The 27504-nt window shown below is 38.1% G+C and overlaps 2 protein-coding genes across 2 annotated transcripts in view; both read right to left on the bottom strand.

Annotated features, from left to right (window-relative positions):
* The window catches only part of EDEM3 (ER degradation enhancing alpha-mannosidase like protein 3), a 31846-nt gene extending 9546 nt beyond the window's left edge, over nt 1-22300 (bottom strand). Inside the window, exons 1-14 of the mRNA XM_062606259.1 lie at nt 21953-22300; nt 19773-19818; nt 14769-14869; nt 12441-12480; nt 10911-11023; nt 9794-9947; nt 8535-8669; nt 7433-7538; nt 6734-6831; nt 5635-5760; nt 4969-5052; nt 3444-3527; nt 2762-2886; nt 2122-2287 (exon numbers count right to left, since the gene is read on the bottom strand). Coding sequence (XP_062462243.1) covers nt 2122-2287; nt 2762-2886; nt 3444-3527; nt 4969-5052; nt 5635-5760; nt 6734-6831; nt 7433-7538; nt 8535-8669; nt 9794-9947; nt 10911-11023; nt 12441-12480; nt 14769-14869; nt 19773-19818; nt 21953-22125 — 1551 coding nt within the window. The 5' untranslated portion in view covers nt 22126-22300. The remainder of the gene's footprint in view (nt 1-2121; nt 2288-2761; nt 2887-3443; nt 3528-4968; nt 5053-5634; nt 5761-6733; nt 6832-7432; nt 7539-8534; nt 8670-9793; nt 9948-10910; nt 11024-12440; nt 12481-14768; nt 14870-19772; nt 19819-21952) is intronic.
* A 368-nt stretch (nt 22301-22668) lies between these two features.
* The window catches only part of NIBAN1 (niban apoptosis regulator 1), a 66444-nt gene continuing 61608 nt past the window's right edge, over nt 22669-27504 (bottom strand). The window contains exon 14 of the mRNA XM_062606320.1: nt 22669-27056. Within this exon, the coding sequence (XP_062462304.1) occupies nt 25330-27056 (1727 nt within the window). The 3' untranslated portion in view covers nt 22669-25329. The remainder of the gene's footprint in view (nt 27057-27504) is intronic.

Below are 27504 nucleotides of genomic sequence, written 5' to 3'. Positions count from 1 at the left end.
TGTAGTATTTATCTATTGAAAAAAAACACATCCCAATGTTCACAACACACTAGCTAATTAAAAATCAAGTATTTAAAGGCTCCCTTAAAAATGAGGCCTAAAAGGCTATTAGTTCACTGTAACAAACAGTTTAAAGTACCTGTGCTTTCAGTGTGACAAAGGGTAGTCACATCACTTAAGAAAGAAGGTCTTGCAAGCACAGTTGTAAACATCAGCATAGTAAGACATGACATTTCCTGTTTATGAGCATAAATACAAACAGGATGTTGGGTTGATGCTACAACTATGCCACAGACAGTTTGGTTTAATAGCACTGCGTTTATATGAAAAATAATTTACACATTCCATTTTCTCTTATCATTTTTTCCCATCAGATAGATTACATAAAAGATTAACACATTCATCTTCACAGCCTTTAAGCCATTTAATGCATCTTGTTGACACTCTTTTCAATGGATCTTACTTATATTCTGAACATTAGCAGCTTTGACCTAAAAGAGCTTAAGAAAACTGCATCTGAACAATTTACATGGACCTTTTGGAGCAAGTCCAGAGGAGGCCATGAAGATGATCAGAGGGCTGTGCACCTCTCCTGTGAAGACAGGCAGAGAGAGTTGGGGTTGTTCAGCCTGGAGAAGCAAACACTCCAGGAAGACCTTCTAGCAGCCTTCCAGTACCTAGAGGGGCTGACAAGAAAGCTGGAGAGGGACTATTTACAAAGGCATGTACTGATAGGACAAGGGAAAATGGCTTTAGATTGTACTGAAAATGGATTTAGATGAGGCATTAAGAAGAAATTCTTTACTCTGAGGGTGGTGAGACCCTAGAAAACAAGTTGGCCCGAAAAGTTGTGGATGCCCCATCCCTGGAAGTGTGTAAGGCCAGGCTGCATGAGGCTTTGAGCAACCTGGTCTAGTGGAAAGTGTTCAAGTCTGTGTCAAGGGGGTGGAACTAGATGATTTTTAAGGCCCCTTCCAACCCAAACCATTCTATGATTCTATGAATTTATCCTTTTATTGGCCATCCATTAGCATTTGCATCAGCTGTGGGAATCCTGTCTGCCTCACAAGTATCAACTTTTCATGTTAGCCACAGAAGTTACATAAAATGCTCCTTCAGACCCTTCAGAGAACTTCTTGCATAGTTTAAAAAAAGTCTCCATTTCCAAAACTAAAAGACAAAAGATGATAAATGCCCAAAGAAAGAACAGTGAGGGTGCAGATCTCCATCATCAAGGAACATGAAAAAGCCAACCCCATGACCCATTAAATGTATTACCAATGCTGGACACCAAGTGCAAGTAATTAAAAATTGTTCACTGTCTAATGCTAGAGTCCATAAAACAGAGTGCGCCCTACTCATTTCTCTGGGACACATGGCTTGACATACAGCATGAGCATGTCCCCTGATCCAGGTGTTACCTCAGTAAAGGGTAAAAATAAAGGTACACTAACATAAGGAAATTTATGTCCCTGATACCCTAGACAATACCTACTGCCTTAAAAATAGTGTCACCTCACTGAACACACACAAAAACGCCAAGTATTTATGAGGCTTCAGAGGGCAGTTGTATTACTACAGATTATTTCGGAAGGTTAAGTAATTTATAAACCAATGAATGTCCTCAGATTTACACAATAGATGCCTACTGCATGGATTAAACTAATTAAATATTCCAAAGCTGCAGCTGTCAAACTAACTTTGTAGTGGGCTCAAAAAACCTTTCAAAATTTGCCAAGGAATCATGTAGTAAAATAAAGGACAAAAGTTTAGGCACAGTGTTACAAATGTTTTAGAGAAAAAAAAAGACGGAGATAAAAACACCACAGTGCGTTCTTTTCAAATCCATACAGAGATAGGGAATGATTTTCTTTTTAAATACTGCTAATTTTCCACAGCATTTTTTCAAGATCCAGTTGTGCGAAGCCCAGTCATAGAAACATCATTCATATTGATGTGACTGGCACTGTTAATATGATGAAATTGTTCATATTAAATGAAGTGTTACAACTCATGTATTTCTTCAAACTATGATTTTTTTCTGATTTTTCTTCCATTTCCTCTCATAAAAAAAAGGAACTACTTCAAAGCACTACGAAAACTGATTAACCTATTACTTACTGTATTTTTTTTAGCAATGGTTTGATTTGTAGTAGAAAGCCAAAGTGGTAATAGATGAGCTTCTGTAGTGAAGATATAATCTTCAATGTCGAAAATCATGTCTTCCTTATCAGCAAACAGCAGGTAAAGATATTTAAACATCTCAGCCAGAAAGAAAGAGTCCATTCTATGGAAAAAAGTGGATGCCCTTTAGGAAGATGCCCTTTTTTCTACAACATCACCAAAACAAATAGTCATACTGCTCCACCTCTGAAGACTTCATGACTATTATTGTTGAACTTCATTCCATTAGCAGTCCTTTCAATTGGAAGAAACCATGTTTGTAGGGAAATGATTCAGCATAATCATTACAAAGCAGCATTACTGAAAAATAAAAACCTCTATATTTGTAGTATCTTGGTGGACAGTAATTAATCAATCGCTCCGAGACAAATGAAGCATTATTAAACTAAAAATATTCTGATGTAACAAACTAAAACTACTGAAATAGTTTACAGACTATGACAAATGCATAATTTAAATGCATAATCAAACTGAAGGCAGACAGCTACTCAAAAGCCAATTAATTCTATTATATAAACAGTAAGAAGATTTTTTTTCCTCTCATCTTTTTTTATGAAAAAATTGTGAAAACTTTTACCTATCTTCATGACTTCCTGTACGAACATCCTTCATTGCAGCAAACCCACAAGGTACTCTTGCATACTTGTTCAAGTTTTCAATGAGTGTTTTTCCTACTTCTAGATAGTAAGGGTCCCCAGTAGCCTAGAAAAGAAAAACCAACAAAAATCAATCCCAAACATATAGGTGCCCTTAGACTTACTTTACAATCAGCAGCAATCATTTTCCTAATACTAATTTATTGTTTCTGTACCTTCTCAGACACCAGTAAAGTCTAATTTATTAATATTAGTCACAAGAGATACTTCTGAGACATTGAGAGACATTACTTTCTATGGATATTCAGATACGCACAAGGAAACACAGAAACACAAGACATTTAGGCACTGCTCTTCTCTGCAAGATACAAATGGTTTTAGCTCTTACTCTACAAGATCTCTTTAGGAGAGATGGGCAACACTTACATATCTTTAAAAATATGGGCCTTTGTCACTAAACAGTTTTCTTCTAATTCTAGGCATATCAAACAAAATTCCTAGAACAATTTTTGATAACCAATACTTTCATCTTCTTTATATATAAACTGGCACCAGTATATAAACTGGAGATATGCTACTCATTCTATATTGAAATAAAATGTCAACAGAATTCTAGCTGCTAGAAAAAGTGACAAAAACTCAGACAAATGAAAATTATCTTACCTTATACAGGAAATAAGTGCTTTCAGCAAATTCAGGCCTTAAAGGATGCTGAGCCCAGTGAACTCTAAAGTCTGTTGTGAATGCCTGAAGAAGAAAAAGAAAAATTAAAACAAGAATAAAAAACAAACACAGGTTTATTTTGAATCCTACTTACTACAATAAAGTACACAACAGTGGAGGACCGAAGGCCCAACATCAGTCTCAGGAGGCTACAAGAACATTTGTCCAGTTAGTACATTTGAGTCCAAAACCTAAACCAGTGCTCTAGTCCACTTAGTATGAGTGAGATTTAAGCTTGTGTTAGTGCAGGAGTGTGGACACCACCCGGCTTCTTAATAAGTGTCCAGCAAGTGGAGTTCTGGCAAGAAGTAACAGATGAGAACTTGTGGTCTAGACCCAGAAGGCAGCACGCAGCCTCCAATCACTCCTGTCAGCACAAACACACACCTACTGCAATCCAACTAAAGCAGTCTGTTGAAGGGCCACTACAAAGAAACCACTCAAGCTTTCACAAATACCATTTTTGCAAACATACCTATCACCTGACACTTCCACTGCATTAAACTGTCATTTCAGACTGACAGATGGTGAGCAGCCGCTTCTAACATAAGAAATACCACAGACTAAAAGTCAGGCACCTAAAAATTTCCTAGTCTACGTGTTCACATGCACTACCAGGTGGTTCATTCTAGCGCTTAAAGTAAGTCTTTGCTAAAGGAGATGGCATAACTGGTATTTCAAAGTTCCCTTCCTAAGTACAAAGCACTGAAAAACCAACCCAAAAGAGTCCTCAGAAGCCAAATCATACCACTTTAAAAGCACTCAAAAAAAATTATCCCAGTGCTTAGAGAGCATTCTTTGGTCTCAATACCCACATTAGGTGAATGTGATGTTAATTAAATGTTCTCTAACAGAAATAAGCTTACACTAGGGAAAGTCAAAATTAAAACTGGAGTCAGAAGTGCTCTTGTATATTCTGGATCATCACAAAGACATAATCTTCAGCAGGTAAGCAAGCTTTTCTGTGCAGAATTAACTTGCTCAAACACTGCACTTGCAGTATCTACAGGTAAATTTGTGTACCTTCTTACAACATGCAAAATTTCAGAATGTTCTCTCAGAACAATTCAGTCTTTAGTTTCCCTCCTTAGTATGAACATGGCTTTGATCTTTAGCATTAATGCTATTATATTACTAAGCAGCTACTACATTTGCTTGTACAGGTTTTGCATACTGAAATGAGTCAAGGTCAATTTTGAAAGGCTGAAATATAAAGCTTAAGCAATTATTAACAGCAGCAGCTTCCTATGATTCTGTTAATTACAGCATAACTGAAGGAAAAATATTTCATATCCAAAACACAGTTGTCATATGTGCAGAACTGTAGCTCACATGAGAATGCTGTGGAAACGAGGCCTTTGGTTTTAGTAACAGGTATACCTACTATTTTTTTTTAAATGGCTATCTGAGACTGCTCAAATTGAGGTAAGAATCAGTTTACACAATCAAAAAATTACTACCTTACCTCCGGGAGAAAGTTATGCTTTTTTATAACCTGATACAGCATCTCATGAGTTTCAATAGCAGGTCTAATATCACCCTTCAACACCTAAAATTAAATAATAAAATTAACACTAATTCACCATGCATTCCTATATTACTCCTGTAATATTCAAAGTTAGGCATATTCACTGTGTTTATTTAAAGCTACAGACCACTTCCTACATTTCCAGCAGATACACTGAAAGGAGGCAATATTTACAGTATGTAAGCCATAGATATTCCTTTAGAGCTTTTAAAGCAAAATCAGTCACCTTATTAAGACTACTGCCTATGTAGAAAAACGATCTCTATCATTTACAGAGATTGAAATGGGACTTTGTCTTAAATGGCACACAAACTAGAAAATCTGTCACTAGACTACTAAAAAGGTAGCTTAAGTTCAGTGTTTTTAATGACTGGTGGTGAAGGAAGCAAATGATACAGACATTATTTTCCTGATTCTCAACATGGCCACAATACAAATTAACTTGCATCATAGCACTGAAGTTACAGGAAAAGTCAGTACAGGAATCCTCTTTCAGTATTTCTGAAAGTCAAATTACTAAGCTTGACTAGTCAATTATATATCCAATCTATTTAATTATTTACTTGTTATTAAGATCATCTGTGCATGGGTTTTAAACCTTACCTGCAATCCAGGGAAGAAAGCTAGCAAAGAATCCATCCAGGTCCTAGCATTTAGCATTGGTTTATGAATATGGACATCAAGAAGAAGAGGTGGTTGGCTAATGTATCTCATTATGGCATTGTAGTGCTGACAAACATCAGAAAAATCATGAATTTGCATAATCAATACATTTTACAAAACAGATACAGATTACCAGACTATGAAATTTTATTTCAAAGGAAGGACCAATACTACACTGCCAATCATCATTGCATTTGGCAGTGCACACTGATTTCTAGTGTAGTAAATACCGAAAAGCTCCACAGTATTACACATCCAATGCACATCACATTTTCCAAGTAGTATGCATACACAGAAGTATATTCAGTAGCCATGCAATAAACAAGTAACTATCACAGTTAAGGTACATTAGTTCTGGCTTAATTTTTAAGCACAAGCTAAACAAAGCTGAAATTGCTTTCTCTGGGCAACAGAATTCTAAAGCAAATGTATCTCAAAAGAAGGGGAAAAGGAAGTATAGAAAACGAAAGCAGCTGGACTAGATGGCTCAGAACTTTAAACCCCACTAGCTCACTTGTCAACTTACTAAATTCCAAACCTACTAGACCTCAAGACAACTGTCCTTCCTGTTTTCTGAAGCACAAGAAGGTACAATCATGGACACAAGTGCCGAAGCAATAGGAAACAGTTAACAGACACAGCAGAGGGAAAAAAAGCTCTTTCTTCTTGCTCCAGGACAGAAAGAACTTGCGCTGTGGCCTGTAACAAGTGGCCTTTATGTTGTTTTACAGCAACATTTGCAGTACTACACTCTTCAAGGTGATCTTGAAATACTGCTTCTCCTGTACTGGAAATGTGGAAAAAGGTCCAGAAGATTCCAATTTTCATTGGATGGGGTTAAAATAGCAGCTCAGGTGACAATTCACCCAAGATTAGCAAGAACTCATAGTAATAAGAACTGGCACTAGACATTCTGTGTCACAGAAATTCTGTTAAAGATCTCTTTATAAGCTTCTCCAGACTAACAGCTGACTGACAATACAACTAGTCTTAAATTTGTCTCACAGAAGGCACAAACCTGAGCAAGGTGTTAACTTACCGTGTTAAATCTTTCCAGGAAACTGTCATCTCCCAGCAAGACATAGGCTTTTAATAAATATTCATAATATGAATCTATTCCTGCTCCAACTCCACTATCTAGAAACAGCAGAAAATTAAAAGGTGCTTTTGCTTTAAATAGTTATATGGATATTTTCCCTTGGTTTCATTTTTACTTTAAAGGCTCCTTCAGCAAAAGGAAAAGCCTCCTATCACTAGAATTAAGGCACAGATGGATGCAGAGACACAATACTGTGTATCCATGGTAAAGGCTTTACAATATCAGTGCACGTAATATGAAGAGACATGCACTGAAACCAGTTGTTTCACTTTCCTCATATGGAAATATTTCTACTGGCTGCCATAAACAACCACAGCCCTATTTATACTTTTCCTATGTATTCATAGTAGAATCTCTGAAAATTTATCCCAAGGCATTTCCCTCTCAGTATTAAAGTGAATCAGAGAACACTTCCTTTGCAATGAATAAAACTAGTTTTGCTGCCAAAACACCCTCCCAGAGCAAAGCCAGGCTTCGTTGTAGCAAGTTTCTCCAGTACTTAAATTATTTAAGTCCAGTTGCCTATCCCATTATTTTTAAATAGTCTAGATAAACCTGCCTGGGGCAGGAAGGCGTCAAGATTTTTTTCTTGCTCAAAACCGTTTGTGGTCACTGATTAGGAGTCAGAATATCACACACCTTTGCGGACCCAGTCTCCAGTATGGATATTAATTGTTACGCCCACTAAATTGCTGCTGCGCTGTCTCTTTTCCCAAATAAAATCAAGTGCTTTCCGGGCATATTCCTGCAACAGCAAAAAAATGCTAATTAAAGGAAATTAGAGAAACACAGATCCTAAAGACTGTTATTCTTTTATCTATTGAAATTAAGATGCTAGGGAGTAATAAAGTGTTTCATATCTAACAATTCTGTAACTCAGTATTACACTTAGATACTATAATGTTCAGTTGACATTTTAAATAGTTACTCAGTTGCTGATTAAAAAGAATGGTGTTGACTTCTCAACTATTTGCCTAAGACCATACAGTGTATGACCAAGTTAAACATCCTTCTGCATGGGTTAGTACACAAGTTACATACATTCTTTATATATACAAAATTAACTTGAAGGTCATGACCTATGCAACAACAATGGCTTTAAATCACAAAGCACATTCATTGGATTTTAGCAGACAAATTCTACCAAAACACACAACACAGGCCCAGCTATGCATCCACTGGGTTTCATGACATAAAGTGGAATACTAGGCACATAATGAAGGGGTTTGTTGGCTTTTCTTTTTGGTATCATATCAACAAAACCATACCTGCAAGCATTTTTATTTATATTTCTGCTGAATATACCCTTAGGTGGGTCTTGCACAAGTTCAGTGGGACTATATAAGCGTGGGGTTTATTTATTATTTTTTTCAAGCTACATATCAAGGACCAAATATCCCACTTTTCTTCTTACTAGTCCTGATCTCTTTACCCCAAAGCTGTGCAAGCATTATCCTTTAGCTACTCTTCAGTATATTGATCTTGCTTACTTCTACATTACTGTAACTACTTTCAAACAAAATTATTTCCTGTGTTTTTTTTATTCTGTAAAATCAGATTAGCATTTCAGGAAAAAATCCCCAGCACATGACAAATATGAACACATGCAAACCTTTTGTGCAGAACACCTAAGATATGCACCCATTTCATGAACTCAAAATTGTTTGCCCAAAATTAAAGAAATGTAACAGAACACTAATGAATACCTAATCCAAAAAACAAGTTAGCATGGAAAGCAAACCTCAAATATAGATGTTCCTGTGAATCGGCTTAAAGCTGCAAACTCAAGGATCAAGGTACCTGCACAAGCTGTACAGGTATCAGTTTCTGTTCCTGTTCGTGCTTCTGGATGTCTTACACCAAATTTTAAGTTAACCTAGAGAAAAGTAGATATCATCATCTTTATTGTTATTAGCTGAAAGAATTTATACTTCTATGATAGGTCTGTAGAGCAACGACGTAACTTTTTCTAAATTCAAGAAAAAAAAAGATCACAAAGCCCCCTTCAGTTTTGCTCTGCTTTACCACATACTATCAACTCAAACACGCACATAAGGTTATCCAGAAGTACCCAAAATACTCAACCCTCCAAAACAAGGACTGGCCTAAATACCTCTTGCCTGGTTCACTCACAATTTGAATAAAAGAATACCACCCTAAAAATCTAATTCTAGCTATTTATTAATCAGCAAACCAGGAACTCAGACCATCACAAGTGCTCAAAATTAATCTTGCTACTCCTGGCTCCAGAGAATACCTGCAAGATGGGCCTGCTTTTGTTGAGGGCACAACATAACCTTTGCATTCTGAAGAGGGCCCTCTGAGCAGAAGACTGTCAAAGCCTGAACATTCTGAATTAGCCATTTTCACCAGAAAAGTGCTGATTTACTAAGACTAAATTTTTAATTTCTGGAAAAGTTTCCAATCAAAGCTACATCTCACAAAATCAATGGATGATACGCATAAGGAAGTAGTTTTCTGTCATTAAGTTTGCACCTTGGTCTGTTTGAATATGAAAGTTTTTACATTAAGTGAGTATTTTTTGATTACAGCTAACCTTATCCTCTTAAAAATGTGGATGTAGATTACAAAGACTAATCAGTTTTGTGCTAAATTCAGAAACAAACACTTGCTAGTTCTCTTTCAATGTCTTAGTGAATGGTATGTACCAAAAAAAAAAATTACTCTCCTCAGTTTCTTGGTGATGCCTACAGTAGTAGGGAGCAAGAAATCAGCAGTGATTAGACAAGGTTTCTGTTGTTACTATTTACACAAAACAATGTATACTAGAATTTTCAGAGGTGGAAATGTAGGTATCCAGAGCCTAAATCTGTATTTTAAAATATTAAGTAGCGTGTATTACGAAAGAGCACTTTATCAGCTTTTATTTTCTGTATAATGGCTTAATATATAAGTGATTTTAGAAACAGGGATAAAAGCAAAACAACAAAAATTTTGCTTACACAAGTAATCCTGTACTGCAGAAACCAAACAACTTACTCTTGGATAAGGGAGACCACTAGTGGTATTAAAAGCAGGTAAAAGCTTGTAGCCTAGTTCCTTTGCCATGTGCAGAAGTTCACCGTTGTACCACTGCATATGTTCACCTTTTTCCTTCAGCATAATTGCCACTGAATGCCCACCTAGGAGACCCCTAAACACAAGAAAAATTATCCACAATCTCAAAAGGCATATTCATCTGAACAGCAATGCAAAACTTTCCACAATTAGATGCCCATGTACATAACTGTGCTATATTCACATAGTCCTAGTTTTCAGAAATGCTGAGCAGATAAAACTCCCAATTACAATCAAGGTTAGCTGTCAGTATTTCAGAAGCAATTCTGTATCATTTAGGACTCAGTCCTAAACTGCAGAGGAATCACTGTTTCCACTGACAGTCAAGAATAACCAGCACTTCTAAAACTGCACATAACAGATTAAAACTAACCTGCTCTGATCCTGCATTGAGCTGCAAGTTGGACTAGAGACATCCAGAAGTCATTTCCAACCTGAAATAAGCTATTATACCAAGTATGGAAATGTTCTATCTGTTAAATCAAGTACTGAACAGCATAATTTGTAAGACTGCTTCCATTAAATGAAAACCAATGCTACCAAAGGACACAATTTATTTATTTATTTATTTTAATTTAAAAAAAAACAAACCTCTACCTGCAGCATCTAGATGGGGGTCAACTTCACTGCATTAATTCTTGCCTAGCATTTTAAACCTTTCTTAGGGCAGGTGTCAAGCTATGCCAACTGACAAAGGCATAACTTTTAAATGAGGGGAAAACAACACAGAACCATAGAATCGGAATCATAGAATGGTCTTGGTTGGAAGGGACCTTAAAGATCTTTTAATTCCAATGCCCTGCCATGAGCATGGACACCTTCCACTAGACCAGGCTGCCCACAGTTCCATCTAGTCTAGCCTTGAACACTTCAAGGGATTCACAATTTCTCTGGGCAATCTGTACCAGTCTCTCACCACCCTCACAGTAAATAATTTCTTCCTTACATCTGATTTAAATACATACAGAAAGGTATGCCTTAAGGACATGCAGCTGAAAAACACATTTTTAAGAGTTTTGAGAACACAGAAGTTACTCACCCAAGGACTCTTATGTTGGTTTCAAAGACAGATACTACTATGTCATTATCTAAATTAACATCCTTTATTACTTTTTTTACAGCCTCTTCAAACTCTTTGGTTTTATTTAACACCTGGAATAGAAATATAAGCAGGTGTTTAGGTTCAAACATAGCTAATACAATCACAATCAGGCACAGAATAACTAGTGCAATGAATTAAAAAAGAAGGCATTTAACACAGCTTAGACCAATATCCTGGTCCTGCAGGGGCATACTCTGATACAGTGCAACAGACATTGGTAGCATTGTTTTTCTCATGAGATGCATGAAAGAGAATAAAAGCTGTACACAAAGAATGAAGTCACTGAGAATGTACCTACCCAGGGATTTATTTGTTTGCTCCTTCCCTACTCTCTCACCATGACTGTAGTGCGAGAGGACTCAGTGGCCTGCAGCTACGCTAGCAGAGTGGCTGAAGGCTGGCCTGCTCTGATGCCTCCAGTTTCATAGAAGCCTCCTATCCACCAAGGAGCTACATGCTAAGTTCAGTGAATTGTCACAGCAATCTTTTTCCTCGCAACAACTTTCTCCTTGTGCCTGAAGAACAGCTCTGTATTTCCTACATATTTCTTTTCACACCTTCTTTTTATTCAATCAGTCTTTAAGAATCTTTGTTACCCAATTTGTTGTCATTAGTACCTTTAAATTCTACAACTGTTAATCCTGCTTTAAGACAAGAAAACAATAAATGAACGACAATAATCCATTTGAATGCCTGTTCAAGACAGGGAGGTCCAGACTCCACATTTTCAACATCTGTGGTCCTGATTCAAAAGAGCTAATGGTCACCTCACAGCACATCATAAAAAGGGAACAGCCATCAGAGAGAGACCACTATATAATTCACGTACCAAATCAGGGCAATAAGGATTTTTGAAACAGATTTACATGTAGATGTGAATGGCCAGAAATTCCTGATTTCCAAACTCTATCTTATGATGACAAAATATGTCAAAGGGATTGAAATCTAACAAAAAGTAGTTTATTAATGATTGGAATCTTTTAGTAAGAGATGAAACACAAGAAGTTTGGCAACATTTCCTAGCTAACCTACCCAGGGTGGCATTTTTTACATGTATATTTAAGCATGCACAAATTCATCCATGAAACGTATACATACAATCCAAAACCACAAATAATTCAGTAGGTATAAAGAGGTATTCACCTGTAAGTTAGCATGCTGCTTAAGACTATAATGGGAAGCAAACCCACATGCTTTAAGTTAAAGCCCAAGAAAAAAAAAAGATAAGGAAGCATCAGTGTAATGTGAAAGAACTGGTGTAGTTTTCTTTTTTGCAACAAACTCCAAACACCACCATCACAGCATTTGGAAGTTCTTACAATCAATAGCCGCTTCGAACAGACAGACAGAGATCAAAAGTGAAGAAAAATATGTATTTTTAATGTATAATTTAACAAAATAGAAATCTAAAAGTAAGTCTGAGCATCAGAAGACAATCTTCTTGTTTTATTAATAGATTAAACTTACCACAAGAGTGTCCAATGTATCAATCAAGGTCAGTGAAAATCTGTGGAACAAAATTTAAAACAGATTTACTATTGACCTGTATGTGTATAAATTAAATTGTTTTTCTTAGTAAACAATACTGTGGGAGAAACTAAACTCTTATAGACCACTAGCTACAAAAATTTTAGTTGTACGCAATGTATTTAATATCAAAACATCCTACTAAGTTTTCTCCCTTTGTTAGTGACCAGAATAGGAGATGACTGAAACAAGCTACGATTTATAAAGATACCTTTATGTACTGCAAATCTTTCAAATTTCTTGTAAGCAAATTAATTTTTTATTTGTAGTTTCCAGTGGAATCCAAGAAACCCAGTAGGAAGGTCCAAAGTCTTTTTCAAACCTCTTTTTTCTTTTTCAAAAAATTAAGTGTTGTCTTATTAAGTGTAATAGTAAAAATATTTAGAAAGATCAAAAATCTAAAAAATCTAAAAAACCTAAATTTCTGCAGAAACTGTTCCAGTTACCTACTTCAGAAAAAGCTGCAGTTTGGCACAATCAAACTCAAGTGTTAAATTTAGTAGTGGAAGGCTAAAGAAAATGCTGTTCTTTTGTTATGAAACTTCCTACATGGGAAGGCAATGGGCAGGCTTAAAATAAATAACTACTTAATCCATAAAAAGAGGACATCAAGTCAGATCAATACTATTTGAAACAGTAATATCACAACGAGGCTTGTCCTTTAGAGAAATTCTTCTCTAAAGCTGTTGTAGTGCATACAAGCTGAGTGGACCTTTAGCTGAACCTGATAAAATTGCTCCTATGTTAAGAAACACACATAATGCATAGAATAGAATTTACAGAATATGATAGTACTAAAACTGAAAACTTTGGAAACAGTTACAACTGCCTACTGAAGAACAAGCGCCAAGAATTTAAGCAAGTGCCTAATGTTTGAAACCCTGTAGGCAACATATGTCTGTGCACAGAATGTAATTAGTGGTCATAGATTGTAATTTTTTTTTAATTTGTGAAGATAAAATGGCATTCCATGAGTGCTGTTCTACAAGTGAAAGAGATTAACTAGTGGCTGTGTGCAGTAGGGGAGATCAGGCATTGCACAGCTAGAGAAAGCTGGTATAATTCCGTAGCCCTCCTGGGAAACATAACTGACCTATCTTGCAGTGTCATTTTATGATTGCAAAGGCTTGTAGAGAACAGGACTGATGAGGTAACCGGATAGAAAAAGGATTATATAAGAAATCTGATAAATAATAATGTAGCTAATTATCAAAACAGAAAAAAAGCATGTATACAGAAAAATAGTACATACTTATACTGTTCAATACATCTAAGTGGGTGAAATGTACTTTCACACAAATGACAGCATGCTACTATGAAAAAAAAAAAAAAAAAAAAACAAAAGGTCCCTCATTAGCCATATCTCTTAAAATCTCCAAGGCAGCAGGCTTATATGGGAATTTCTAGAATAAGGTACTTTTGTATATAATAAAAAAAAAAAAGAACAAAATTACATGCTCAATATCATACGGTGAATTTGAAGTAGTATTTAAGACAAGGACTTCATCTTTGATTAATGCTATTCAGCTTAGGGACACCATGCAGTGATACCAATCAAAAAAGAGCAGTAGCTATTTGTTATTGAAGTATTGCTCTGTAAACATCAAACTGCACACAAACAGACAACAAAGGAATCAATCACAAACACTTAGACCAAATTAATTTTGTCTTTTGATTGTTCAATCGAACATGGTGAAAACCAGTCCCTAAACCTACACTTTGCTGTCCAAAGAATCAGCACTTTGTACTATAAGCTATCTTAAAAGAAAAAATATTAAGAATTTCCATGTCTGAAATAATGTTTTATACTTTGGCAAAGGCCTCAGGCTACCACACACGACAATCATTTGACTAATTCTGTTTTCAGAGAGCTTTCTACTAAAAATAAAAGGTATTTTAAATACCACTTATAAGGATAACAGTTTTCTGCTCTGTGTAGCTCATAATTAACCCTTACAACCTCTATTGAGGAGCCAAATTTACTAATACCATAAATGTCAGCTCACATATGGAAGGCTTGCTACATAAAATAATGTTTTTAATCATTCTCCAAGTTCTCTTTTGATCTCATTCACTGTCAATTCTCCTTTTCTGACTAAGGTACGATTTCACATCAGTTAACATCATGGGGAAAAACAACAAAAGTAAGTATTTCTTACACAAGTAAATTTTTGGGTATGTCAACTGAACAAATACATTTTATGGGCTGCAAATTGTACTTAGATTTCTAAATGCTTACAAGAGACAGTAACCATTGCAAATACTAACTTTCCCAAGGCATCATCCACATCCCCTCGACTTGGTTCCTGACCCCGTACTCGTCCACGGCAAGTTAAAGGCATGAGTTCATCAGCTGGATACGCATGCTCCTGTAGGGAAACAAAACAATGGAATAAGTTAAAACTGTTATAGCCATTTCAGCAACTCTTTAGAGCCCGTTAAAAGGAAGCCAAATTGTGCCATACTTCAAAAAAACTCAATGACAACCACAGAATCTTTGAGGTGGGAAGGGACCTCTGATGTTTATCTTGCCCAACCCCTCTACTCAAGCAAGGCCATGTAGACCCAGTTGCCTAGTACTATGTCCAGACAACTTTTGAGTATCTCTAATGAGGGAAACTCCACAACCTCTTCAGGCAACCTGTGCCAGTATTCTGTCACGTTCATAGTAAAAAAGTGTTTCCTAATGTTCAGAGAAACCTTCCATGTTTCAGTTTGTGCCCATTGCCTCTGGTCCTGTTATTGGGTACCTCTGAGAAAAGCCTGGCTCCATCTTCTTTACACCCTCCCTTCAGGTATGTATCTACATTCATAAAATCCCCGAGCTTTCTTTGTGCCAGGCTGAACAGTCCCATCTCTCAGCCTTTCCCCACAAGAAAGATGCTCCATCATCTTTATGGCCCTTCATTGGACTCTGTGCAGTACATCTCTCTTGCAGTGGGGAAGCCAGAACTGAACACAGGATTCCAGGTGTGGCATCACCAGTGCTGAGAAGAGGAGAAGGATCAACTCCCTCGACCTGCTGGCATTGTTTTGCCTAATGCAGCCCAGAATACCTTTAGCTGCCTTTGCTACAGAGCGTGTTGCTGGCTCATGGTCAACTTGGAGTCCACCAGGACCCCCAGGTCTTTTTCTCCTGAGATGCCTTCCAGATGGGTGGCTGGAAATTATTAAACTGTGAACAGAATAACAGGAGTTCTTTCCATCTAACCTCCCAGAGAAGTCTGGAACAACTAATGCACATACAACAAAAAAAAACCCAATAGAACAATTAACTTACATAGTTAATTGTGTGCTTTCTGCAACAAGGTGTGTATGACACTTTCTATTATGTTTTTTAGGTAGAAGTTATCATCTAAAAGAGGAATTTAAAACCTAAAACTAAATGCAGGCATTATCAAGTGGTTGGTATTTCATGGAGACAACAGTGGGAATCAGACTTTAAAGTGACTTTGGAAATATTTCCAAATGAATGTAAGTGACTCAGGGTCAGTGACAGATAAGAGAACTCACTTAGAAGTTAAAATAAAAATCTGTCAAATCACTACACAAGGCATAACAAAGGATAACATTCACACAAAAAAAAAAAGCACCTATCAAGATTGAGACTTTTACAAATTAACTTTTTTAAAGGGAGAGACACTGCTATATTTTTTTAAAAGCAATGGTTACTTTCCATATTTCTAGAAAAAGCACTCCGCAAAGCATCCTGTATTGTAATATTACTTCTCATCAGTCAGTCAGAAATAACAGGAGTGGTACCACAGCCCAAGTTTTGCAAGTTTAAGCTACCAGCAAAATAGGACAGCAAACTAAATAGAAATGGATTTGAAATACATCATTGTGTAATAGGAGAGGTTTACTGAAAAATCTTCAGAGGCCACTGACATTAATAAAGATAAATCTGAAAGATACCTAATTTCAACAAACATCCACAAAATTGCCACACCATTAGAAGCCAAAGACAAGCGATTGGGGATGGAGGTGGAGCTTCTCTCTTTTGATTACATCAGGAATCCAGCTACTGTACTGTGCCATGCTATTTTACTTTTAGTAGAGAACACGTGGCAAGATAAAAAAGTTCAAATACTGAATGTCTTTACTTACAGCTTCAGTGCAAAGTCTTCCCAAACATATGCTAAAAAAAATATGCTAAGAAATAAAATCTATATTCAAACATGAAACAAAGAGGAATAGGAGGAACAATCATCTATAAATAAAAAGCTCTTACAGCAATTTCTTTTGAAAATGAAGTTTTGTTTCCCTGTTTACCACCCTCACAAGAGTTTTAGTCTTTGCATGACTCTCTTCTCCTCAAGTTTAATTACAAAAGCCAGAATCTAGATAATTTTAATATGACTCAGATGTTTCTGAATATCTGTGCAATGTATTCAGAAAAACAGTTTTAAGCAGTACAAACAAAAGCAATACCAAAATTAAGATTTCTGGGTTAAGTTATGGATAAAAGTGATAAAAATTCTGAAAAAAAAAAGCCTTTTAGTCTTACAAAATCATAAGGAACTAGAAGCATTTTGAAAAATAGAAGTTCTCCCTCTAGAACAGAAAAGCTACTGGGTCAAGTGATTTCCCAACTTTCAACTTTTCCCCTTTCAAGTAAGCTCAAAGGAAGGTAGCAAGACATAGAACATGATATAAATGTTTCAATAAACATACTTCTGGAAAATATTATAAAATAAAGCTCAACAAACTCTGGAATTTCTACACATTCTGACCAACAGATGATCCCATTGCCTAATGTTGGGACTGTAAAGTCAGGGTAGAACAGTACTTGATTAATGAAAAAAGACACATTGCTAATAGTGCTATAAACCAAAAAAATACCTTCTGGTCTCAAGCCACTGACATTTTCACGTATTATTTCTGACTGTCAAGAAGAAAAGAATTCTGATTCTTACAGATATTGCCGAAGGAATGGAAAAAAATAAGAAACAACCCACCACCAAAAAAGTAGCAGCTTTTTACTCAAGGCTCCAGTTAACAACTGAAAATAAGACAAGGGAATTCCTGCCTTGCATGCAAACACGAATTTTCAGACTTCTAAATATACAAGTCTAAAACACATAATAATAGAAACAGAAAATCAAAACTCTTCAGGTGGCTGTTTCAAAAGCAGCTGCAAAAATACTTCATTTTCCACCTGTCAGAATCAAGTCTGATACACTAATCTTTTTTTCAGCTTTAAACAAACAAATCATATTTCTTTGTTTGTTTAGCGCTCCAGCATACGTGGCAAGCAAATACCCTTTTGGCTTCAAAGTTTCCAGCATAGCTGAGGTCATTTTCCTCTTTCATCCAGAATTTTCTTGCTTCAGGTGTAGCAAGACGCCTACCAGTTTCCAGTTCAACACACAATGCATAGTAGAAGCACAGGTCCCTTCTACCAGGATATAATATTTTATCTAATTCTGCCAAACATGCAAGAGTTTTTCCTTCAGAATGCCATGGGAAACACAAGTCAAGTCCTTCTCATTGAACCAGGTCCCAAAAGTAACTAGTTACAAATTAGCACAAAAAGGCTGATGTTTGTTAAACTGCTAAGGTGTCAAAAGCAAGAACTAATATTAAAAAGAATAACTACACTCTCTTCAAAAATACCCTTACTCGGCTTTTTATCCATTCTAGAGTTCTGTAACTCTCCTATACTACATAAACTTGTAACTCACAAGCTTTTTAAAGTATTAAACCATAATACAGAAACCAGGATTTGTAGCAAGATATTGTCAAGACACAGCAGTTTGTCCTGCAGGAACTGGTGCCACTTAAGAAAAGAGAGGTTTCTGCAACAGCCACAAAAAATGTACAAAATGTTTGTTAATGGAAATTCAGTAAGACTCCATCTTTTATATTTATCTTATTCACATTCACAGTTTCTCTTCCCAGAAGTGTGTTACTTATATAGTATATTTGAAAGTAATTATCACGTGAGGAAAGTCAGTCCACTCTAACTCTTTATTCTTAAACATATCTAAACCAAGCTAATGTATTTCAAGGTTGATTAGAATGCAGAATGGCTCACACATCCAGAACACAAAGATACCTGCACAGAAAATCACAACTCATACTAAAAGAAACCATAGTGAGCACGGTTCAGTCATATGACGGTCACATACTCAGAAGAGGCTATTTTGTGTAGATATGAAGCCAGATCCCCTCTTGTTCTACAAACAGTATTTGTAAAAGAGCTACCAAATTGCACCTGCCGTATCTTACTGCAAAAGGAATACTGTACATACTTTTTTTATCTACAAAGTAAGACCAGTTTCTGTTCTCCACAATCTGATGACTACAGACAGCTCTTCCTGAGCTTCCTTTTCCCAGTATTTTTAGGAGTCTGGAATTTCAAAACAAATACTTTACCAAAATTAAAACTGTTCATAGCTTGATGTGAGATATACTGGTTTGAGAAAGATCAGGCACAGATTAACCCTAGCTACCATTCTAAAAGCCCTCATAACCTCCTTGACACTGCTCTTCCTGTAAGTAAGATTTATTCATTTATTTTCAAAGGCAGTACAAGTGCTCTTACTAATTTACCTTTGTTTCCGCCCCTACCTCCATGCTATTTCTCTAGAACATCTGGGCCATATCAAAAAGAGTGTGACCAGCTGGTCAAAGGAGGTGACTCTGCTCCTCTACTCTGCTCTTGTGAGACCCCACTTGCAGTATTGTGTACAGTTCTGGTGTACTCAACATAAAAAGGACATGGAACTGTTGGAACAAGTCCAGAGAAGGGCCATGAGGATGATGAGGGGACTGGAGCACCTCCCATATGAAGACAGGCTGAGAAAGCTGGGGCTGTTCAGCCTGGAGAAGAGAAGGCTGCGTGGAGACCTCATAGCAGCCTTCCAGTATCTGAAGGGGGGCTATAAGGATGCTGGGGAGGGAGTCTTCATCAGGGACTGTGGCAATAAGATAAGGGGTAATGGGTTTAAACTTAAACAGGGAAAGTTTAGACTGGATATAAGGAAGTAGTTCTTTACTGTAAGGGTGGTGAGGCACTGGAATGGGTTGCCCAAGGAAGTTGTGAATGCTCCATTCCTGGCAGTGCTCAAGGCCAGGTTGGACAGAGCCTTGGGTGACATGGTCTAGTGTGTGGTACCCCTGCCCATGGCAGGGGAGCTGGAACTACATGATCTTAAGGTCCTTTCCAATCCTAACCATTCTATGATTCTATGACACTGTAGACTGCTTTCTCTCCCAAGTCAGCAATAATAACTCTGAAAAAATTAAACCAACAAGTATTTTACTTACCATATAATTGCTATATGCATGATCGAACATTTCAAGCACTTGGTTTCTAAAAAAGAAACAAGGAAAAGCATTAGTGGTCTGCCTCACAATGGCCTTTAACTCACCATCTTAGAACTGCAAGATATATTACACTTTAATAACTGAGTATCAGTAACAGATACTCTACTAATGTACTCTACTCAAGAAAATGAAACATAGCAGAGTAATTTTTCCTAATTTGGCTACTTTTGTTCACTGTAGAAAGGACACCTAACATGAAGGTAAGTATTTGGGGATCTCTTTCAACCTCTTGTGCTTCCCCTTAAAATATTTGTAGATGTCACCCACACATTAAAACTAGAGATGGGACACATCCATGCTCAGCAAAAAACAGCAAATAGAATTATGTTCTGCTTGTAATCACCAATACTAAAACCTACTGACACAGCATAAATTCCTGTCTGTGATTCAGAAAAGGACCATAAATTATGAGGTACACCTCTTCCTTGCATTAGAAGTCTTGGCAGGAAAATACCAAAGAAAAACCTTGAAGATACATTTATTTTACATGTTTAAAAAGCTGTCAATGTGAGAAACACTACTATATTAAAAAAGCACTGGGTTTTTTTTTGAGCCAGCACTACTTCCAATTGCTCCTAACTGTTTTACTGAGAAGCCCTGAAAGGCAAAAAAGTATGCTAAGTTCTAAGCTGCCAATAGCATAATTCACAATCTCTACTGACAAGACTGAACATAAAAGAGACAAAAACACTACAATTATATTCTAAATACCTGATGTAGTTCAGTGACTTGGAAATTTAAGTAGTTTTAACTCATCAAATACTTTTAAGTCATCAAAAGACCAGAGTATAAAGCTTTTTTCAGGTACTTCACAGCCTATATCCAGTCTGCAGTTCTGGTGTGCCTTTCAGCAGACAAAACCCTAGCATCTGGCACACAGGTGCCACATCCGGATGAACTAAACATACAATGCTGTTCAGTGATGCAGCACACAGAAAGCTTCTTAAAACTTCTATTTCTGTACACACAACTTACATCTACAGGGCATCATCTGTAATAACTTCTGTGACTGTCATTAAATAAATACACAGATAACCTGCCGTTATTGAGAAACGACCCAGCTCAGTCTCTCACATACAAACTGTGGCAAGACATTATTTGCATATGCCTGGGCATGAGATGATGCAGTGACTGCAAGTTATGAACACAAAAAATTTAAAACCAACTGGTGAATGAAATTCAAACATACAAAACATTGTACACACAAAGTACCCTGAGAATCCAAGATGGAAAAGCTCAGTAACTGTAAAGATTATCAAAGTTAAATATCAACTTACAACTAGTGATTAACAACCATGAAAGTATCCAGAGTGCTTCTCCAGCAGACTTTTTGCACCACTATTCAATGCAACTGATCAGTAGATGGGAGGGGGAGGATGATGAAACTGCCCCACTAATATTCTAAGACGGTGATATGTTTGATCACATATTTGTCTAAAAAAGCCCTACACCATGCAGTGCAATGCATTGCCACCTATATTGTCGTCTTTGTCCTTCAACTAAAAACTGTACTAAAAAAGAATCGGTACAAACACACAGGACCAAAGTAGTCTATCTTATAGTCAATCTTATATAGCAACTAGGCAAGAACACATGTAAACATTTACCTTCTTTATGACTCCCAAACATTCACTTGCTACAGAGGCATAGCCATAATTAGACCAACTGACAACAGATTTAGATTTACCTTTGATCACTTTTACCCATCATTACACGCAAACACTAGCTACAGTCTTCAAGACGGCAGCTCTCAAGCCTACGGCAGAAGAGTTTGACCCCACACACAGCAGAGGCGATAACGGGCCTTGATGACCTGACCCTAAAGACTAGCCCGGCTCTGACACACCTCAGACACCGACGGGAGACAGAAAACCCTCGTCTAGTAGAGTCCTCAGTGCGGGTAAAGAAAGGACCAGAGAAGCACTACCTGAAGAAGGATACAGCCGCACCCATCGAGCCCAACCAGCGGAGACAGAGTAGAACCCCCTACCGCAACACGGCGACAGCTCCTGGCCCCGCTGGCCTTTGCCCCCGCCTATCTGGCAGCCTCGAGGACGAGCCGGCGCCACCGTCGTTCCTCAACCCCTGCTCCCAGCCCGGCCCGCCGAGGCGGCGCTCACCCCAACCGGCGTTTCTCCTCCTTGCTCATGGCCCCGGCGCCCGGGGCGGCCGCCAGAACGGAGGAGGCAGACAGCAGGCCAAGAGCCAGGAGCTTCCACGGCCTCCTCCAGCGGGGCCCCCGATCGTCGTCTCCTCCGCCGCCGCCCCCCTGGCAGCCTGCACCTCCGCTCATGGCCGCGGCCGCCTGCCCGGTGCTGCTAGGCCTAGCTCCGGCCCATCTCGCCCGCTGCCCGCCCCTCGCGGCACGGCAGCCACAGCTCGCAGAGCCGACGCGCAGGCGGAAGGGACCGGCCCTCCACTTTCCTGTGGAAACCAAGGAAACCGCCTCACTCTGCCACTTCCGGGTCCCCCGCACGCACCGCCCCGCCGCGCCAACGGGAACGCGACGCGGGAGGGCACGCGGGCCACGTGACGGCAGCGACGTGCCGGGGGAGAGGGCGACGTAGACAAATGGAGGGGCGGGAAAAGCGGGTGCGGTGTCGGACTGCAATTCCCGGCATGCACCGGGGCGGTCGCGAGTGGGACTGCGCGCGGCGCGGCGCGGCGCGGCGCGGGGGGAGGGGAGGGGCGCCCGGTCCAGTCGGGAGCCGAGGGCTCAGCCGGGGCGCGCGGCGTAACCGGCCTCCTTCACTCGGCCCCCGGCAGCCGCCCGCGTGCCTTTGGTACACCCGCCCTCTAGTGAAGTTGCCGCACACAAAAACCAACCTCCCAGCGATGGAAGGGAAGAGCTTCGTTTATTTTCATGATAAGCGTTTTTACACGGATCTAAGCAAGATACAACGTGTTTCATATCCTGTCATTTAAAACTGGCAATCCCATAAAACAGCAGTAACACTCCCCCAGCCACTCCCTTCAAGGCACCCCAGTGTTCCTAACCCTCAAACTTCCAGGCGGTGAAAGGTGATTTATTATTGTTCCTAGTTTACAAGCACAATAATTCATTATGAGTAAGTGTAGGAAATTCCAAGAACTTGACAAAAATCACTGAATGGGTGGATTATTGTACTTTTTGATCCGTGGTCCAACATAACCTTGTGGATTGCTAACTTCTAAATCGCTGTCACCTCCACCCGAGTCTATGTAAAGACAAAACTCTATCCATTTGCAAACATTCAAATGTACAGAAAATGTCCACAAAGTCAAAGGTTCCGTCCCCTAGCCATGAGGAACTTCAATTTAAATTGCAGAACAAGGTAATGTACAGGCTGAATCTTCCCTCTTCTTTCCCAACCTACTTAAGAAAAACAATGCTGAGAACCTGTATTCAGCAACTTAATCCTTCAATGTTACAGGAAGATATTACCCAGGTCTAAATCTGCCGTAGAAATAACTGAAAAATTACTATGATGGGAATGCTTTTGCTAAATACTTTCTGTATAGATGTATCTTGATTTGTATTAGTTCTAAACAGCTCTTGGAGACTGCAGCCTTTTTTGTGGAGTCACTGTCTTGCTAGTCCTCCTTCATACAACGTCGCATGAAAAACAGTCATGTTGCCTAATTTATCACGGCTAAGAGAGACTGCTGCTGCTTAACTCTAAAACACATTATAAATTTGAAGTCACTTAACATCCAGTACTAATTAGAAATAGCTAATGGTTTGTAAAAACAAAGCGGCTTACAGTGAGATAATGAATGATTTGTTAAAAAATGGCTGACAGTGGTTTGTGTGTTTACAAATTAGTATTTTTGCATGAAATACAAGGAGGAAATGAGTCAAAGTACTTTTGCAAGGAAAACTTCCGTGACCTTAACGTTTCTATACCTCAGTATGACTTCTAGAACAAACAGCAGTTGCATTTATTTTACAATGGTGACACTGCAGTTGATCCAGTTACTCAACAATGTTCCTTTCTTGTGCAGTAATATTTGCCTGTTCCTCTAGTGTCAATTCAATGTTAGTATTGTAGCATATTTTGATAGCATTAAATAATAGACTTTGCACAGTTTGTTGAAGTTAAATGCCAACAAGTATTATGCTCTCAAGAATTTAATATTTTTTCCCATGTCTTTATGGGTGTAAATCCTGCATTTATCATTACTCATTTATTATTAATCTTTGCTGTCCTGTACTGTATTATATTTATTCAGAAACAGTCTGAAATACCGGGCAAAAATTTTAAGGTGCTTTAAACTGATCTCTGAAGTGAGGCCTTGAAATCTAAAGCCCATTTTACTAAAATACTGGTTTTCATTTCCAAGCTTTTATGTGCTGTAAATATGCAGATAATGCATATAAGCAACTCTGTGCATAGATTTGATATGGATGATAATATGCCACCTATGATAGCAATAGGTCTCTTTTCAATAACTGCTTTTGAAATGTGATTCTGCCCCCCAAAGTCTAAGCACATGTGAATAACCTTTGGCTGCTCTTTGCTTAACATCTGCGTTAGAAATTCTATACAATTATTATGATATTTCACAATTATTGTCATTTATTATATAATTTTTGCACCTCAAAAGACTTACAGAACTGGGTTACTCAGTAAAAATGGTAATGGCAGAATTATGAATATTCTGTATTAGACAGCCGTAAATGAATATATTTTATGGCGGGAGGTAAAACAGAAAGATGCTGCCTAATAGTTCTAGTTGTTGTAAACATTCTCATCTTCCCTTCCATAAAATTAAACAAAATAAAGTAGCCATAAAGTGCTCTGAAAGGCTAAATAACCTAGAAGTACACAGCGGGACTGAGAAACCTGCTCCCATATTTTCCCCATTTTAAATACAGCAATTAAAAAAAAAACAAAAAGTCCGAACACTTGCTTGTCTTAATTATTTTAAAGTTGTGGTGGATATTAAAGTAATCAGTTTGCAGAGTTTGCATACAGTGTGGCTTTTGAGCAACTTTCTAAATTAATTATTTGGTTCTGTTTAACTACTAAAGGGTTTATTTATTTCCCGTATTCTACATGCAAATACTAAAAGCATCCGTGAATAGCAATGTATGTACCAACCACCTAAGAATCACAGCAGTACTTGTCAAATCCATGTACTTAAAAACCATGAGCCACTCCCTTTCTAAAAAACTAAGAACAGTTAAGTTGTTAAAATAACTTTATAATTGGGGGTGAGTTGCTTTTGAACCATCCAGTGGTCATATTTTCAGACTTTTTTCTATAACCACAAAAGGTAGCAAATTTTGAATGATAGATGAGGTTCCCAACAGCAACCTGGTTTTAAACAGTGAGGGCTTTAACTGAAAAGAAACCTATCACCCATCACACAGGAAGGGTTCTGTGCTAAAACTGCAAGAGCTGGTAAAACCACAACAAAGCCCATTTCCTCTAGCTCTGACCCAAAGTAGTCACAATTAAACAGAGATTACTGGAGTAAATAAATCCTGCAGGGATGCATTGAAAAACACTTCTTACTCCTCAGAGTTTTGTTGTGTGTAACTATCTTCTCTGTTTTCTTCTGTGAAAATATCTTTTACTTCTGTGCTTTTTAGTTCCATGTGTGAAGATGATTCATGTCCTGGCTTCCCTTCACCCTCACCAGCCTCTGTATCTTCTATGACCTCTATGGCACTAACCTCGCCCTGCTCCAGCACCCAAGAAACTGGCGTATCTAGTAGTCCTGTTCTAGGGTTTTCTGTATCCAAAATGGGCACTTGTGTTGTGTCTGCATTTTCAGCAGGATTATGAAAAAAGCTTTCAGTCTCCACCACAGTGGCATGGCTATTCCCTGCTCCTCCCTCCTCCCCATCTAATCTTTTGACTTTGGACACATTTTCAGTGTGTTCCTCTGGCTGCAATCTATCACTTTTGCAGCTTCCCACACCTGTGTACCAAACACTTTGTCTGATCTCCACCTCTGCTTTTGTCTCCTGAGGCATATCTGAGCTTTCCACCAGCCATTCTGCTTGTGCTATATTGCAGGCCCCCTTGGACACATCTTTTAAATTCGTACCATCTGTCCCCAAACTAGATGAAGATGGTTGGTCATCCTTGAACTCTGCACATTCTGCTGCATCTTTATTCATCATCATCTGGCTCACTTGAATTTCTTCTGCAGCCATTTTGCTCAACTCATTATTCCCTTTATTGTGCTCCTGCAACTTTAGTATCTCACTTTTGCAAATCTCCTTTATGTTCTCAGTTGGAGTATCTGCTGGTATCTCAACTGTAACCATAAGCAAACTCCTTATCTCGTTCACATCATCGGGGGATTTAAAACTCTTTTCTTCTGACTTTCCTTCTTTTTCAGGATTATCCCAAGGCCCTCCTTTCCCTGCATTTTCATCCTGCGAAATAACCCTTGTCTCAGTACTAGCTCCTTGGCCGTTGCTTTCTTTTTTACTATCCTCTTCAAATCCCATTCCTACTGCATTTTCACTTCGAGTTAGTTTTTCTGTAATTTCTCTTTCTACCTTGATTTTCTCTTCAGCATCCCCTAAAATATCTGCTTCTGCTACGTTATCATGTGGGGAAGTCATCTTTATCACAGAAACTTTTTTGTATGCTTTGCTTGCTTTTTCTGTGCCACCAACAAACACAGCATCCATTGCCATTTGACTCTCAGAAGTTACCTTTTCTTCTACTGCTCCTTCATGTACCTTAAGTTCTTTTTTAGGGCTGGCTCCAAGACCTTTTACTTCGGTTTCAGTCCCAGAAGCTACTTTTCCCTCCACAGCTTCTGGTTGTGTCTTAAGCTCTTTTTCAGTGTTTACTACACACTCTGCTTTCACTGTATCTTCATTCTCCAAAGTGCTTTTTTTCTCTACAACTTCTTGTTTTGTAAGTATAGCTGAAAGGGACTCCTGGTCTTGGCCAATGTCTATATGGAACACTTCTTCACTTTTGCTTGCCTGATCACTAGCTGTTTTAACAGAAGTGACTGCCTCTTTGTCTGATGACTTTCTATCATCATGATCCTTCTCCCAAGAAATTTTTCCTGTCACAATGAGCATTTCATCACTCTGAGTTTCAGTGTCTGACATCTCAGCTCGAGCGGTGGAAGGCTTCTTCGCAGGAGTGGTTTGTGCTGATCCTGAAGGGGTCTTCAGGTCTGTTAAGCTGGACACGCTTTCACAGGGCAAATTCAAGTTATCTTCAAAGAGGTTGTGCTTCTTCATAATGGCAGCTTCTTTTATCACTAGATAAAACAGAAAGACTAAACTGTTTTGGAAAGACTGACAGAGGTACATTGAAGAAGGTACAGTGTTTTCCCAAGTTTCTAATTTTGTACATTTGGTATGTAGTAGTAGTTTTCATTTTCAACTTGCTTTTAGTTTACATTTCTTTTGGGGTGGGGTAGGGCAGGGATTTTATCTGTTTTGAATAATAGAACTTCAATATTGACCTAAGCATTGCTGTAATAGAAAACTACCAGAGGAACCCACAGTGCACAAAGATAATGTTTCAATGCATATTACAAGAATATATGAATAGAAGTGTGTTCTTTACTTTTATTATTACACTCATATTTTTAAACAGTAGTGCCAAAGAAGGTCTATTAAAATTTGCTGTGCAATACACATGCTTGTCTTTTATCTAGGATATAGACAGACAGGCAGATCCAGAGAGATGCAAGTATTTTATGT

Source organism: Pezoporus occidentalis, unplaced genomic scaffold, assembly GCF_034315485.1.
Source record: "Pezoporus occidentalis ecotype Australia unplaced genomic scaffold, CSIRO_AGI_Poc_V1 ctg95, whole genome shotgun sequence".
Taxonomy (NCBI): Eukaryota; Metazoa; Chordata; class Aves; order Psittaciformes; family Psittacidae; genus Pezoporus; species Pezoporus occidentalis.
The sequence above is the reverse complement of the archived record's forward strand: the minus strand, read 5'-3'. Positions and strand labels throughout refer to the sequence as shown.